The sequence below is a fragment of the Aplysia californica genome, unplaced genomic scaffold, assembly GCF_000002075.1.
Source record: "Aplysia californica isolate F4 #8 unplaced genomic scaffold, AplCal3.0 scaffold00834, whole genome shotgun sequence".
NCBI lineage: Eukaryota > Metazoa > Mollusca > Gastropoda > Aplysiida > Aplysiidae > Aplysia > Aplysia californica.
In genome coordinates, this window is record NW_004798104.1 from 181,856 (window position 1) to 199,355 (window position 17,500).

General features: G+C 40.2%; 2 protein-coding genes and 1 non-coding gene across 14 annotated transcripts in view; 1 reads left to right on the forward strand and 2 right to left on the reverse strand.

The window, feature by feature from the left end:
• LOC101853038 overlaps positions 1 to 14,204 on the reverse strand; it is a 21,782-nt gene extending 7,578 nt beyond the window's left edge. For 2 of the 12 annotated variants that reach the window (XM_005109954.3, XM_013088915.2), the window contains exons 1-2: positions 10,215 to 10,292; positions 3,844 to 4,119 (exon numbers count right to left, since the gene is read on the reverse strand). In XM_005109954.3, coding sequence (XP_005110011.1) covers positions 3,844 to 4,082 — 239 coding nt within the window. In that variant the 5' untranslated portion in view covers positions 4,083 to 4,119; positions 10,215 to 10,292. The other 10 variants (XM_035972768.1, XM_035972770.1, XM_035972769.1 and 7 more) reach the window with 10 other exon arrangements.
• A 27-nt stretch (positions 14,205 to 14,231) lies between these two features.
• Positions 14,232 to 14,304, reverse strand: TRNAK-CUU. Its single transcript has one exon. It is a non-coding gene; the product is annotated as a tRNA-Lys (tRNA).
• Positions 14,305 to 15,523: 1,219 nt separating this feature from the next.
• LOC101854052 (integrator complex subunit 2) overlaps positions 15,524 to 17,500 on the forward strand; it is a 43,299-nt gene continuing 41,322 nt past the window's right edge. Inside the window, exon 1 of the mRNA XM_005109956.3 lies at positions 15,524 to 15,992. Within this exon, the coding sequence (XP_005110013.1) occupies positions 15,703 to 15,992 (290 nt within the window). The 5' untranslated portion in view covers positions 15,524 to 15,702. The remainder of the gene's footprint in view (positions 15,993 to 17,500) is intronic.

The following is a 17,500-nucleotide window of genomic DNA, read 5'->3' on the forward strand; positions in this document are numbered from 1 at the left end:
AAACTACAAAGAACTCAATGGACACCATCCAAAACCAAGCTCTTCGTCTTATCTCTGGCGGAATGAGATCCTCACCGACTGCGGCCAGTGAAATCTACACAAATATTGAGCCATTAGAAATTCGAAGAAAACGGGCAGCTTTAGAAGTATACATGAAAGATCTAAAAGGCTAGAAAATAACCACCCTAATAGAATCCTTGTTGACAAGTGGAAACCTAACCAAAGACTAAAAAATACAAAATCTGTACTTGACACTGTTCTCAATCTCCAAGAAAAACATCACCTCCCTGAAAGACGAGAACCTCTGGAAAGAGTTCCCTCAACTCTCCCACCACATCTCACCATAACAAAGCCAGAAATTAGGAAAACACTTTTGGACAAGAGCAATAAAAACACATATCCTGTAGCACTAAAACATTCTGCCCTTGAAACAATTGATTCCTATCCACCAACATGGATCCACTCATACACTGATGGATCTGTCTTTAAGGCAACAATCAACGCTGGATATGGGTCAGTGATCAACTTGCCCAGTGGGATAAAAAAAGAAGTCTTTAATTCCAGCAGGTCCTTCTACTCCAATTTCATCACCGAACAACAGGCTATCACCAACACAGCAAACTACATCAACTACTTGTTTGACACTAATCCACTTGCTACCACAGACATCGTTATATTTACAGACAGCCTTTCAACACTAGAGACACTTGAGAGTGGGACTGATGTGAACAAAGATGTATTGCACTTGATTTGGAGTCTACATTATTTGATAAGTAGGCACCACGTCAGAGTAGTCCTACAATGGATTCCTGCCCACACTGGGATACCGGGAAATGAAAGAGCTGATGCTCTGGCAAAGAGAGGAGCTAGCCTCCCTCAACCTGAAATTCCTACGAATAACACCACCTGCTGCCAAATGATCAAGTCAAACCTCAAGGAAGAGTGGATGAATGATTGGGCCACAGGTACGACAGGAAGGAAGATGTATGGCCACATGAATAAACCACTGGTCAAAGATCCAATCAATGAGTTGAGGAGGGGAGATCAATCCATAATCTTCCAACTTAGAACACAACATGTACCTTTCAACCAACATCTCAACCGAACTGGAGTAAAGCAGTCTGCTGCCTGCCCACTATGTGACTACCCCTCAGAGACAGTGGAACATCATCTGTTCTTCTGTAGAAAACTAACTGATTTAAGGGGACGTTTTCTTCCCAAGCTACCCCACACATCTAATTGCCTCTACTCCTAAAGACAACAATTAGAACAGACATGCAGCTATTACCGAATGGCATCATGCAGAAGAGTTAACGCTCAGATGCTACTGGATCGCTAACAACAACAATAACAACCCCACGGGGCGGTGCCACTGACTGAAGTGTCTTTAGGCCATTCCCAAAAGGGGGACATTTCTCGTTCTAATGCACAGTAGAATTGTAAATGGGCTGATCCAACAATGTCAGGCTCATGACTGTGCCTGAACAGGGAACTGCAGCTTTTTCTCTCCTAATCCTTACTATAGTCATTTTCCTCTACTTCTTTTGTATGTTTGTCACACTCTTGTGACCTGCTATTTCCAGGGTGCCTTGATAGTCGAAGCAAACTTTGTGCTGTTGAAGCTAGAGAGGTGAGCACAGTAAGTCTGATTCCCTGTAAGGACTTCTCTGTTGACATCAACCCCTTGAGAAGCTTGTTCATTTTCCTTGCTTTGGGTGAAGAAAATACAGTCAAACCTGTGTAAGACGGCCACCCATTGTCAAGGAGAAAAGTGGCCGTATAAGACAGGTGGCCATCTTAGGCAGGACTGATCAAGATAAAGGAAACAAACCATTCCCATCTGAGGCCCCAATCGAAAGTAGCCCCATTGTTGTTGTCTTTGTTGGTCTTGTTGCTGTTGGTTTGTATTTCGTTTGTAATTTTTATTTTGTCGCTGATTTTGCACAATGGTGACAATAAAACTAAATGTATCAGACAAGGAAGACCGAGTGCCATGTTAAAACAAACACATGGGTCGCCCCCACTCGGAGAACGAGGGACGCTTCTGTAACAAGTTCCTGTTGACGTCCTTTGTTACTTTGTTACAGACTGGGTAAACAGTGACCACTAATCTCACGTATGATTTGTGTGTATGAGTTCTGGGCGGGGCTTATGGGTTATGAGGGATCACACGCTTACCTCACCAGCAGCTGAAAATTGGTAGCTATTGGTTAACAGTGGGAGGGGCCTACGCAACATGATCGGTTGGAGGGACTACCTAACAACAACGACAGGTGATTGAATTATGACGGCTCGCCCACAACGCCAGGGGCCAATGCACAATTTATTATGGGGTCACCTGGTTGCAGAGGTAAAATTATTGAGAAAATGGCCGCCAAAGATGAGTTATTACCTTAGCTTGAGAGTCCGTGGAAACTGAAAATTTAGATTTTTTTCTGTCTTTAATCATGATTTTTCAATAAAATCCACACAGAAATGTGTTCTTTAATGGGCATGAAATTTGTATTTATTTATTATTCAGTAGAGTTTTTTTGGCGCTCGCAACTGCATAAGGTCATTGCGTCGTGACACATATTTGTTAGAGTGACTGGCCTAGCAACCACTCTATGAAGAAAAGTAGGAGTTTTTCTCAGAATCCTCCCAAAAAAAAAACAAGTTTTGAGAAAAAAATATAAGTTTCTAGAACTGCAGTAAGTTATAATTATGTTAGGAACCGACCTGGCAAATAAATATACGTGTAGGGATAAAAAGTATAAAGTGAATAACCGAAAACAAAAAGTATTTTTTTCACACCATTTACAATAAGTCGCCCAAATATTGCAAATAAACTTGTGTATTTTCATGCCATTTATAATAAGCTGTGCACAAATGATGGGAATAGAATTCCACCCCCCAAAAAAATGCAAATAACTCTTGTATGAAGATAGTCACATATATGTGTCACGACGCAGTGCTTAAGAGTCCTTGGAAACTGCAAATTTACATTTTTTTGTGCCTTTATTCAACATTTTCCATAAAATCCACACATAAAAATGTTTTTGAAAGGACATACTAGGTGCTGATTCAAAAAACAAAAATTGGAAAAAAAATTCCAAACTGGCCAAAAAATGCAGATTTCTCGGATTTCATTATTTTCACAAGCGCCTGATTTCACCACGATGCCTCACATATTTATCAACTATCATACAAAGGCTGAGTTGCCAAAATTAGCTGCTTTCATACAAGAGCAATCAATAAAGATTAATAACAACTAAGCAATAAACTAATTCGCATCCTGTCCACAGTAAAATCAAGACAGAGGGCTAAAGCCAATGTCATGACCTTGTTAGATTTGATTCTTATATATCAATTTAACCACACTTTAACAAACTTTTTTTTGGCTTTGCTATCCAGTATTTTGTTTGTACAAAATATAAATGAAATCACCATGGGAACTAACCACAGAGCAGTCAGCTCATTAGGATTTTTGCCCTACATATATATGCCCAACAAGTTACGAGCGCGTGACATATTTCTTGGCGTCTATTATTTTTTTATTTGTAAATTCGTTGAACATTGAATTTTATACCTTTTTAAAAAAATCATGACAAATAATCTAGCAGAGATAGACACTTGTACTTTGGTACATTTATTGTTCTTGATTGTATCAAAAGGGTTTTGCAGTTGGTTAAATATGGTTAAGATCTTTTATACAATTTTTTTTTTAAACCTTCAGTCTTCGGTACTTGTACATGATAGTAAAATCCTTCAGTGTTCAGTGAGTGAATGGATGGCAATTTTGGACAATTTTGATTACGTTGTTATCATTAAGTCATATGTGTATTATAATCAGAAAAAATATACCTTCTGCGCACATCTGACAGGACTGACTCCACATCATCGTTGTGCCCAGTGAATCTGCTCATGGAATCCTCCAATAACGTCATGATGGTCAACTTCAGCGGGGCAGATATGGGTTTCCACTTGGCCATGGTTGCTGCTGATACTTTCCGTTGTCGCAGTGTCCCTTCCTGTCCACTCTCCAATCTGGAGTTTCTTGATTTCACCTTTGTGACATTAGATCTACTACCTTTCTTACTCATGCTTGTACTTGTAGCTTCTGAAAAACAGGCCTATTCACTGGAAGAGAAAACAGATTCTTCTTTAAGAAAACATATTTTCCAAGACAGAAGGTTGTTAGAAGATAGGAAGTATAAAAAAGGGATACATTTTTAAACTGCTCATTCTTCATTCTAGTGGAGAAATGTGTTTTCTTCTGCAAAAAAAGAGAACTGACCACATCCACTGCAAACAGAATCATCATGTATCATTGCTGAACATACAGGGTTTCTGCCATGAACTCTCCACAAAATTCCAGGCGATTTCAAGGAAGTTTCAAGGAGAAATATTTTTAATTCAAGGAGATTTGGTTAAGAAATTCATGCGGAAAGCCTATTTCAGACAGGCCTACATTTGTCCGAAAGAAACTGTAGTTTCGATTTTCCGACAAAAATTTTGTTCATGTCCGATCTGGCCAAATTCAAGGAGTTTTCAGGGAGATTTTTCCTTGAATGCAAACTCAAGGAGTTTTCAAGGACTCCTTGAATTCAAGGAGGCCATTTATAGAACCCTGCAAAAAAGCAATTTAAGCAGGGGGAACCAATTTAAGGAAAATACGAAGTTAAGAGGTTTTGGGTTTTTTAATGTAGGTGTAGTAGGTGTACTTTTTAAGCCCCCATTGACACAATTTGATCACTTACGAGGCAGGCTTCGGACCTTACCTGTCTGTGCCCACCCGGGATGAAAGGAATACAATATCCCGACTGAAAGACCAAAATACTCAATAAAACTTTACTCCCCTCCAGGGAATTGAACATGGGCCTCCTGCGTGTGACAGGAAAACACCTCCCTTACACCACAAACGCCGGTGAGTCAAAATGTGGTGGAAGAGTGTAGTGGTGCTTACTTACAGACGAGACACCGCAACATGACAATTTCATATATTATTATTTATAGTAAATGCAAACAAGTGTGAAAGTGCAAAGAGTGTGTTGGCTGTTTACGTTTGTGCACGTGTGAACAGAGAGAGAGGAGAGAGAGAACTTTCATCTCAATCACCTTTCACTTTCCATACAAATTTTATCATGATGCATTCTTGTCCATGTTTTAGTGTAGCCCCTGTTTCTGAAATCAGCCAACAGAGCAGCTTGAAAATTCTACTCTATACATGATGCAGGAAGTGATACCTTCACTGACTTTTATTAAGCTGTCAAGTGTGTCATACAGTCATGTGTGTCCATTGCATGATCTCTGCACTAACAACAGCATCTATCAGATCGGCAAGTTTTATTCACATGATAAAGAACCAAGTTCGGCGCTCAAGATGCGCACAATCACATCACATCATAATTGTTCACACACAAAACAATAACTTCCCACGGATCAACAGAAAAGCACACATTCACAGTCAAGAACACGCCTGCACTATTGCCCTGGCGGCGTCTTGACATAATGACCCCGTTCCCTGATTCACTTGCAGTTCTGGTTTCTAGAAAAAGCAGACAATAAAACCTATTGTTAGACAGTTCGCAACCATGCCATTTCCAGGCAAACTACCACTCCATCCCCTCCCTACCATACAGGCGCCAAATCCATCTTGGCCTTTTGGCCCAACACTACAATCTCTTAGTGTGATGGGAGTACCTGTTGTAGCATTTTTGGCTGAGTTATGTTCTTGATATCTCTTGTGTCTTCCGTCAAACATCTGGATGGGGTATTAAAGAAACTTTTTTGCTATTCTTGGAGAGAAAACCCTGTTTTCAACTGATTGAATCAAATAGTTTATAGATCATTTTGAATTATTTTGACAAGACTTCACACCTAAACAATGAACACCAAAATGGGTTCAGGCAGAGACACTGGTTCAGGTAGCACCGATCTGGGCTTGGCGCCCTCGGTGATAGAAGGGGTAGGGGTAGGTCTCTTCTTTATTGTGTTTGGCTTATCCGCCCTCCTCCCACCAGCCTAATTATAGTTATAGACACCTTAACTAAAGACTGGCAAACTTAGGGATGAACACTGAAGAAGAGATTTGTTTGAAGAAAATAATGTGATATTTAGTTAAGTTTTGGAAAATCGTATTCCCTTTTTTGAAAATCTTTCTCCATTTCAAAGGGTGGCGCCATTGCGCCATTTGCACTTGGAGAGCCACGCCACTGACGGGGGAGCTATTCAGAACGCGGCGTTGCAAATAGCGCTTGCCTGTTTTTATTAGGTCAACCCCCCTACTCTTGAGGCCAAAACCGGCGACCGAATAAGCGCCCTAGATTCTAGAAGATTAGATCTAGATCTAGATCTAGTCTAGATAGAATCTAGATCTCTAGATCTAGATATCAAACATTTATTGTTTGGGAAGGACTTCCGCAACGAGCGACCGCCCCAACAAACAAAGAAGAGACCTACCCCTACACCTTCTATAGCAAGGAGTTTAGAACTAATGAGCCTCCTCTCTCTCTTCGCGGCGCCACGAGCAGTACGCCGCGGTAGGGATCAAATATATGGCCGGAGACTGTGGGCTAAATCATCAACTGTGACGTATAAATAGAATATTATCGTGCTGGGCCCCGTTGTGGGGGTGGGCGGGGTGGGGGAATGCACGCAAGGAAGAGGGGATGGGGCTGGGATGAAAGAGGAGGGGCGGGCCTTGGGAAGGGACGAAGGAGAAAGGGACAAATTAAATAAGAGAGAGAGAGAGAGAGAGAGAGAGAGAGAGAGAGAGAGAGAGAGAGAGAGAGAGAGAGAGAGAGAGAGAGAGAGAGAGAGAGAGAGAGAGAGAGAGAGAGAGAGAGAGAGAGAGAGAGAGAGAGTGACAGACAGACAGACAGACAGACAGACAGACAGACAGACAGACAGACAGACAGACAGACAGATTGTGATCAACTGACGAGCTGACGGATAATGACAGGGAGAGAAAAAATGATAAATTCTGTGTGTGATAAGGACTGTTCAATTCTTTTTAAGCGTTTTATGTTATAATCTAGTTTAAAAATCAAAAAGATGTGTCAAATAAAAAGAAAACTTGTCCGAGTAACTTAAAATTATCAAACATACCAAATTATAAAGATAATCTTTCAAGATGCTAAAATGTAATATGAAATGGATAAAAATATACTTTTAAACTATATTTAAGATATGATTGCATGATTCTAGGCGTGTGCCATATCTAACTTTATGTGTAAGGAATAGCGAACGCAAAGAGGGTCGATGCCAGCTTTATCTGATTGCTAACAGTATGTCTTGGTCTAGATGAATAATAATATTATTGATAACAATAATTTTGTTTCCTGGTTTTCACAAAGTGGAGCGCACAATGATTTCAAATATATTTTTTTTAAAGAGATTATAACAGCATCTTTGGAGGTGTGATCGCATGCATGAGCGTGGATGACCTTTGACGTTGAAGGTTTTTTTTTGTTTTTTTTTGTTCAGTAAAGTATGATATCAGGAGCAACGTTTTTAGTCCCTTCTTACACTCCAGAGGGGGATAATTTATCTTAGCGATGACTCTTGTGTGTGTAGTAAAATTTGTTGATGCTTTGTTTGGTTTATTTTTTAACAGCAGAATCTTAAAAGTGAACCGGAATTATTGATTGTGGGATCTTTGGTCTACAACAATAGAATTAAACCAAGTATAGTTCTATCTAACAAGGCTCAAACTCTTATCCACCCCACCCTACCCTCTCCCCTCATCTGATATGGTTTGGTGTTTCTTTGACATAGATCTAGAAAATATTCATCATTATTGTTTTTGAGTATTGATTTCATATTCTAATGGAGCCTCTAGATCTACATTTAGACAACAGTTAGTATCTAATTTGCACACACAATGGAAAGCAATATATCTTTAATTAAATGTATAATATGTATTATGGCCACCTCTATTCTCACCCGCGGTGAGAATAGCGCAGGCGAGTCTTTCGGCTATTCTCACCCGGTGGGCGTTCACCGTTATAGCCTAGGCCAACCAGTGAAGCGTTCACCCTGAACCACAGAATTCTACACTGAACAGAATTATAGAATTCTGTGCTGTGAACAAACGTTCTAGATCTATTACTACTGTTAGTGTTAGCCTAAAAGTAAAAGCGTGCAATTTTGTCTGTGGGCAGTGGAGAGTGAATGATGATGGTGGGGAGAAGAAGGAAGAGGTGGTGGTGGAGGAAGGGAGAAGGAAGATGAAGAAGAGGATAGAATGGCGGTGAAGAGGAGGAAATGGAAAACTTATGAGGCTGTTCAAATAATCTTACACTTTTGGGGACGTTTTTAAAACACAAAACCCAAATACCACTTTTCTCACATTTGCCTCCAACCCCCATCCACACCAAGTTAATTAGTACTTTTTCCGATCTTCAACTTCCATTATTATTTTAAAGATACCTGTACTATACGTGGCTTTTTTTAACCAGCTTGTAAAAAAAATATCATTTCAGTTAATACAATTTAATCAAACCATATGAACTAGAAAGAACGCATAAATATGGAAGACATTGAGACTCTTGTCAATGCAATAGGTACGTGCCTTACAAATAAAAGACATCAAGAAAGACATTAAAAGATCAACAAAACAGTTGCAAAGTTACAAAGAAACATTAAGAAATTAGATATCCACCGACAGAATTTTCATCATAATTTCAAAATTATTTGTAAACCCCCCCCCCCCCCCCCCCCTTTTCCTCTAAAAAAAACAACAAAAAAACAACAATAACGGGGATCTGCAGTGATCATGCAGATCTGGGTCTTGTTACTGGTATTTATCCACTTTTTCTTTTACCTTTTCTTCCCAGTCATGAGCAAAACGTTCATCTCACAGAAGTGTCATAATATTTGGAAAACCTCCCCACCCAATCTTACACTTTTCTTACAGAAGCCAAAGACACCCTTTCCCCTCTGAGGTGTAAGTTTATATTTTGAACGGCTCCTACTATAGGCCTAGATCTAATACATTGAGGCATGTCGCGTACATGAGAGGCGGAGTAGGGTCGCTTTTCGAGGATCGCCGTAAAAATAGCCTGGGACTCACTGGAAGGCTATCTTTACGGCACGCCGTAAAAATAGCCTGGGAGGCTATCTTTACGGCTCGCCGTAAAAATAGCCACTGCGTTTTTTAAAAGGAAAACAACTTAACTGTGAAAACTTCGGTCCACTGCAGCATCATATTGGTTCTTACACTTAAATACAACACAGGTGCAAGGCATTTTTACTAATTGACTTGCCTAATCTAAAGGACCTCGGAATAAAACCTTCTTTCTTGTCCTATCTAGATTTCAGTGTGCGAGTCGGGCATTCGCGCTGCGCAGGTAGACCACGTCCACAGTTCCGCCGTGAGAGAGGGCTCCTATCAGGCGTGCGGTGCCGCCCACAGAGCATCCTCCATTACTTTTAATCTCCTTGCCCTATCCATAACCCTAACCCTACTCCTGACCTAATAATCCTACCCCTACACCACCTAACCCTATCCCTAGCCTTCCATACTTAATCATAGTGGTCGCTCGTTACGGCACGGAAGTCGGCGCTTTTTCGGTAGTTCCCACCCCGCATTTGTTATTCGCCGGTACTGGCCCCAAGAGTAGGGGGGTTTCAGGGGGGCTTGCCCCCCTGACCTAATAAAAACATGGTGGGGGGTTTCAGGGGGGCATGCCCCCCTGAATTTTACCACAATTTAATGTTTTGCAGTTGTTTGGTTTGATATCTTAGCTTGCCGCGAATCAAACGTATATATAGATCTAGATGTAGATCTAGGTCAGGCTCAATCAAATAACTTTATAAGGGGGGTGGGAACTACCCATTATTTGTTACAAAATTGTTAATTTTCAAGGTCTGAAAGCATTCCAACAATACGCTTCGCCATTGCAGTGAATCATGCGAGATCTATAATAATGCAAACGAAACCAACAAAGTTTCTACCTTCCTCACAAAGTCGCATAAAAATTGTAATGTATCTTACTAGGGCTAGGGGCCTATTGTTTTGAATGCTGTAATGGCTGTAATGTTTACGGAAGTGGCGCCGAAGCACAAGCCAGAATTTCTTCCAAGTGCATATACGTTTACAAAACAATTGTACTTTAAACCTTTCCACAGAATTCTACACTTAGTGTAGAATTCTGTGAACCTTTCCTACAGTATTCTTTGGTGTAAACTATTTATATACCATATTATGGGTAAAGACTGTATGAAATTACATTATTTACGAATACACAATGAGAAAAACATTGCACATATTCTGGAACCACCTGATGAAAAAAATAGGCCTATTAAGTTGCTGAGGGTAGCCTGTAGCCAGTAGCCAAGTTGTATCAAATTGGCATTTCTTCAAAAAGTAATCATTTCGCTGTTTTATTTTTCACAATAATGATAATAATAATAATAAATAATAATAATAATAATAATAATAATAATAATAATAATAATAATAATAATAATATTAATAATAGTAGTAATAAAAGTGAAATATTTTAAAGATTCTTTTTTAAATTCCTCTCTGCTTAAAATTATTCTGAAAAAAAAAGACAAAAGGATAAACTAACCCGATTTTCCTGCAAAGCATAATAAAATATAATTATTAAAGATGGCTAGAAATCAGAATTGGTGCACAGTTCTGCTACTAGTATCAAGGCTAGCCGTACTTAATATGAATAATGATGACTAGACTTACAATGATAAAAAGAAGAAAAACAAATAGGCCTACTGAATAGTAAATATAAATCTCTTTCGGATCACCCCCCCCCCCCCCCCCCCCCTCCCGTTGGGAAGAGAATAACATTTTATTCCCACAGTGGGGATAATAGAAGAAAACTAAATTAACCTATGTTCTTGTGAACCCTCGGCTATTTTTTACTACGGTCCGTGTGTTCTTTTGCGCATGATTTAGTTTTACTTTCATTCCTATTTTTGGCCCTAATTTCTCTTTGCTTTCATCAATTTGATATGAGAAAAGCATTTTAAAAAGTGACATCCCCCCTAGCATTTCAAGCACTTTTGTTTGAATGTGCTCAATATTTCCAGACCCAATATAAAATTGTAGGGCCTATATGGGGACTGCCAGGTTATTGTCACAGGCCCAGTTAACGTTAGTCCCAGGCCCAGTTTGTCACAGGCCCAGTTTATCACAGGCCCAGTTAGTCACAGGACAAACTAAAGTTTGTCATATCAGTTATTCACTGGCCCAATTTGTCACTGGCCAAAAGAACATTAATCATTGTTTGAATTTTACTGAGTAATTAAAATTGCTTTGATTCGCATAAAAAAGGAAGAAATATTGAACAATACAAACTGAATTGACATTTTAGAGGGATCACACTGGCCTGTGACTAACTGGGCCTGTAACTACAGGCACGCCTCCAAAAAAATAACCCATTTTCAGCTATATACGTATCCCCATTTTTGTAGTATGACCAAATAGGCGTTATTCGTATTAAGCCTACCACTAAAAATCCCTATGATTTCGCCATTTTGCAAACTATACAGCTGTCGAACAGGCCAACAGATGTTTGCAGAGAGTTATTTTCATGATTCCTTTGCCTGCTGAGACCATATGGTTAAGAATAAGATCAGTAGAGCAGCGAGAGCTTATATAATATTCGTTTTGAACCATAGATTTTTACACTACCAGAGGTTTAAAAAGGAGATAACTCTATGTATTGAAGACTTCCTCACCACCCACTCGTTTGTATTCGTAAATTTTGCAAAAGGTACTGAAATAATGTTAAAGTGCCCTTGCCTTAGTGACTTCTTTGGCGTCAAAGGTGGAAATGGTCCATCAGTTAAGGGCATTAAGAGAATGGGAACTAAAAATCCTTAGATAAAACGACCACTTCAGGTCAAACACACACCGTTTGCACCCCAGGGTGCAGAATTCGTAGATGAGCCCCGAGACGTTTGTCCATAGACGATGCCTGCAGCAATGACTTTCCTACATCTCAACGGTCTGCAATCTCAAGGCATATCTTCATCAACGGCTTTACCATTTTCTCGTTCCCGAAACTATCAGAGGATAGATGTGTTCATGATTCCTCGATCGTCTTGAAAAGCGTGAATTTAACTTCCTCGATGACATAATTTGGTTCCTTGGAGAAACCCATATTCATCGTTCAGTTTATATGCTCCACAAATACTGTCTACTTGGGCAACCCCCCGCCCCTTATATTGTCTCTAGAAACAGCTCCATACTGTATGGTTACAGGCGTGACGGCTTTGAATACTCCTGGTTGAGTGGATCCTTGTGTTTGGCCACCACTGACATTACGAACGACGCTTTCAAATGTGTCGAATCCAAAGGAGGACATATTAGAGGCCATATCGCGGTTCTCGGAATTCCAGAATTAAAAAAAATATGGTTTAACTCTGTAGGAGAAAAGAAATATTGTTTAACGGTTGCAGATATGGAAAGATTTTATTTTTTTTTAAATAAAAGGAAGGGGTGGGGGGAGGCAATCATTTAATATGACTTTCCTTACAAGATCTTTTGAATTGGTGCATTTTGCATAGGTGGTTTTTATTAAAGCCATTTCCGTTTTCGAAAATAAGTTTATTCTTTGTGGAATTAATGTCAAACAAATTCCTTTTGAATGAATTACATTTGTATATCTGTTTCAAATCACAACATTTTAGTACATGTACACGTTTTGTGCGAGATATTTAGAAAAAAAAAGTTGTACAGTTTTGTTGGGGGGTTTTGTGGGGGGTTTTAAAATCACCCTGTATATTTTGCATTTCAAACAAAACCAAAATGTGCTTCATGACATGCTTGTATTTTAAACCTGAATGTACTAATGAAACCTCTGTACCCAACAGGTTTCGGTCAATAGGGCCTATCGTAAGTATGGCTGGACTGGCAGGCTCGTACTTAAGGACGGCGCTAGAACCCCCAAACGCCCACATCATCGTCATCATTGCCTTTCTTAATTAACCTGGATCAGAATATAGGCCACGAACAAACACTTTCCACCTTTCCCTATCCTGGGCTAGTCGCTTGATGCCACTCCATGTCTTCCCACTTTTCTGTACATCCATTTCCGTGATTCTTCTCCAGGTTTCACGAGGTCTTCCCCTTGATCTTCCAATCTAACACTTTCCTTGTTATACAGCTACTTCACTTCCTGAAAGTGTGTCCAATCTATCTCCAACGCCTTCTTCCCACCTAATCTCTGACCTGGCTCTGTCTCGTTCTACTTAATACTTCCTCGTTGGTGATTATGTCTGACACCTCAGACACTTGTTTAAGAAAACCCGGATCCTCTTTATGCACGTCTGAGATGCGTTCCACGTCTCACATCCATACAGCAAGACTGACTTCACATTTGGGTTGAAAATTCTCAGCTTTGTCCGTAGTGAGATATATCCATGATCCTCCAAATCCTGTTCAAAGAAATAAACGCAGTCTGTGTCTTTCCAATGCGGAACTTTTTTTCAGCGCCTGTTCCTCCTTCTCTGTCAATTCTGCTCCCAAGATAGATAGCAGAATGACACGGTGTCTTCTAGTGCATTTCCCTCTACTGTGACCTGCTTCTTTCGTAGTGCATATATCCTTAGGACTTTAGACTTTCCGGGGTGGATCCTCAATCCAACTGACTCTGATAGGCTGTTTAAATTTGTTGTATTTGCTTGCATCTGTGCCTGAGTGTGTGACAGAAACGCCAATAAGTCATCTGTAAAGTTCAGCTTAGGTCGTCCAACTGTGTCCATGGGGTCCTGTGTAAGCCGTTTCTGCGTCCTCAGGTGATTGGTTTCCTTCATCAGCCGGTCGATTGTCAAGATAATAAAGAGGAAAGGTGATAGTAAACATCCTTGTCTCACACCGGTCTTGATGTCAAAGCTGTCAGTGAGCTGGCCATCATGTATAACCATAGCGCAAACATGGCAGTAACTCATTACGTAACACACCAGTTTAAAAAAAAAATGGACAAACATCATCCAACCTACATCATCTTATTGTTATACGTACCTGCGTGTATCTGAATTTGAAATTCATAAGGTCGTAGGCCAACGAGCAAGGACGAAAAAAAAAAGCATTTACTGTTTTATCGTCGAAGCCGAGACGATCAGAGAAGTTTAGTATAAGAACGTAGGTCGAAGCCAAGGAGTTTACAGTAAACTCCTTGGTCGAAGCACATTGGATGTTGAATTACACTGCAGTAACGTTACATGTGCAGTGAGTCGGTCGCCGATAAAATTCAAATATTAATTAAAAACAAAATAATCGCCCAACGTGGGGCTCGAACCCACGACCCTGAGATTAAGAGTCTCATGCTCTACCGACTGAGCTAGCCGGGCGCTGCAATCAATCTTACGGGATCCATGTATTTCAGCAAGCAGTTCCACACAGCTCTCTCTCTCTCTCTCTCTCTCTCTCTCTCTCTCTCTCTCTCTCTCTCTCTCTCTCTCTCTCTCTCTCTCCTTTGTTATCTAGGTGTGTGTTTGTCTTTCTCTTTCCATCGAGGTCTCTGTAATTACTGAGTAACAAAAATTACCAGTCCAAATCAACCATCTGTTCAACTATTGTACTCTTCTCTGGTCTCTAGATCTCTCATCTCATACAGTTTTGTAGGCTAATAAGGCACAGCTAGATCTAGTACAAATCTAAGATCGTGTGCGGTATCTTTAAGTTTTCTACTTATTAATTTCGATTATCTGATTCCGACTCGATATCTGGGCTCAGTCTAAAGAGGAACTGCATGGCCCAGACAAGAAATGAATGGGGCAGTACAAAAATAGGCCTACCACCACAATATACCACCTTTCAGTAGGCCACGTGCAGATCAAAACTATTTCATCTTAGCCTACCAATTTTCCAATAGGGCTAACTCTTTTAACATACCCCCAACTATGCCTATATTAAAACATTAAAATTGCTTTGAATTGAACGTTATATGATTGAAAACTATCGTTTGTAATATTATAGATATAGATTAGGTTTGCCCTGATCAGTTTTGCCTACTTCATTCAATTTTGGTTCACAAAGATAGTCTTCCCCCATAAGAACCTCTTATATAACAAATTAATGTTATTATTATAACCTCTTTGTTTTTCCTTCACATAGGCCCCTACAGTGACATTTTGAACAGTTTGAAATTTAAAAGTAGTGTTACCAAAGATTCTCTTCTAGCGAATCTTATTTAAATTATGGTGTTAGGCCTATTAAGAGTGGCTTTCATAATTCAAATATAAATCCTGGTGATGATAATTTTAGGCTATAGGCCCTAATCTTTTTATTCTAGATCTAGACCTGAATGATAAGACACGTGATTTTAATTTTTAAAAGTACCCTACTCGAATCGAACATTTATGATTTATGTGGCTTGGTTATGTACGATCAAAGATTATACAAAATCTTTGGTACGATCTTTGGCTCGTTCGGTTTTTAGTTTTTAAGTTTAAGTTATTTTTTAAAACTAGATCTAGAATCTAGATCTAGATTTAGTTTTAGCAGAGACTCTTAAATAATTAAATACTCTCTGGTTTTAGTTTGGATACTTTTGAGGAACTCTTCTGTGTCTCGTCTCGCCTCTTTCTCCAATTCTCTCATCATGGCCGCAAACTTGATGTTCAAAGCGAAAGCTCGTTTGCCTTGAACCATGGCCCATGGTGTCAGGCTGCCTTCTCTCAATAAGTCTGTTTACCGTGTGTAACCCAGTCGATTAGAGGTCTTTCAGCGTTTTGTTATATTCCTTAATGTTGGTCATCATGGCTGCTCCGGTGTCCCAGAAAGTATTTAAAGCCATGCAAACTATTGACACTACAGCTCTCAGTGAATGTTCAGATTCTGAACTGCGTCCTGTGTTACCGGGTTTGGTTAGATTGGCTCTCTGCGCACCGCTTGATGATAGCGAAAACGGCAAGAAGGTTCAAAAGCATGTCCTTACCATCTTGTCTCGCCTTGAAGTAGTCAACAGTATTGTTGACATGCTTTCCATTGATTTTCATGCTTTGGAACAAGATGTGAAAAAAGAACAGCAGCTCAGGTAAGTAAATGTTTGTGTAGTGATTCAGATTTGGCTGATGTTAGGGGACTGTACGCCCCAAATAGTGCTTGGCGCTAGGGGACCGTATGCCCCAATAGTACTTGGCGCTAGGGGACCGTACGCCCCTATAGTGCTTGGCGCTAAGGGACCGTAGGCCCGTGACTATTCGGACTGGAATCCGAATATGAAAAAAGGATGAAAGCACTATTCCCAGTGACACTGGGAATAGGCCCAGAAACTATTCCCAGTGACACTGGGGATAGGACCAGAAACTATTCCCAGTGACACTGGGGATAGGCCCAGAAACCACTGGCAACAGGGCCAAGGGCAGAGTTGTTCCCAGTGTCACTTGGAATAGGCCCAGAAACTATTCCCAGTGACACTGAGAACTGAGAACAGACGGGCCAATTAGCCTTTGTTCCCACACTGATCTACCTGGGCATGATGATGGTGATGGGTTACTAAATACTAGATCTCTAGACTATATCTAATTTAGATCTAGATTGTAGATCTAGATCTAGATATCTAAATAAACTAGATTCTGGTGAGAGTGGGAGTTAAAAAAAAAAAAGAAAAATAATGATCATTCTATGTTTGCTGGTTATTCAGTCGTAATTTAAATGTACATGTCTAGATCTCTAGATCTACATAGGTTACGGATTTCGGAGACCACGGTACAGGACAGATAGAAATCCTTCCCGATTCTTCTCTCTTAAACAAGACCTAGATCTAGATCTGTACTCTACGGTCAAGTCTGAACCCTAAAAGTAAGAGAAGAGAACAAAAGTACTGAACTCAGTGAACTGACTGGAAGTGAGAAGAGAGTCTTTCAAGGCTGGCTACATAGTGCAAAGCCTTCTAATTTTTTTATGCAAAAGACTTCCCTTGTCACCGGGAATAGTTTCTGTACCTATCCCCCGTGTCACTGGGAATAGTCAGCACTTCGATGAAAAAATGTTATTCGGACTCTGATTCTTGTCCAGCATGACATCACTTCCGACTTCCTGTGACCCGTGACTTGGCTTCCTGTCCTGCCTCACTCATGACTCGCCTCAGCCTGGATCACTTCGGGCAAAATGGCGTTAAATTGTGCAGGAGCCGAGTTTTTATTTTATGATGAATTTGAGGCCAGCCTAAAAAATTATAGCGCTTCTAATAAATGTTTATTTGTCAAGAGGTCATCAGAAGCAATTAAAGATGGCTCATTAGCATGTGTCGGTGTCGGATGGGCGGCCTGCATAGGTGTGGCTGCGTGTGCCTGTCGGGGGGGGGGGGGCACTATCGGTCCGGGTGTTGAACGTCGTATCGTCAGTCCCCTCCCCCGCAACTGATAATTATTACAATAATAAGGCTAGTCTTGACGTAGATCTACGTATGAATTGTGCGCTGGTCTATGGAATCAAAAGTTGCCGTATGCTCGGCTCTATACAGCATCACAACTTTTTCTTGGTAAACAATCGAGATGACACAGGCTTGTGTATTTGAACGAATCTGTCTTTTTTTTTTTT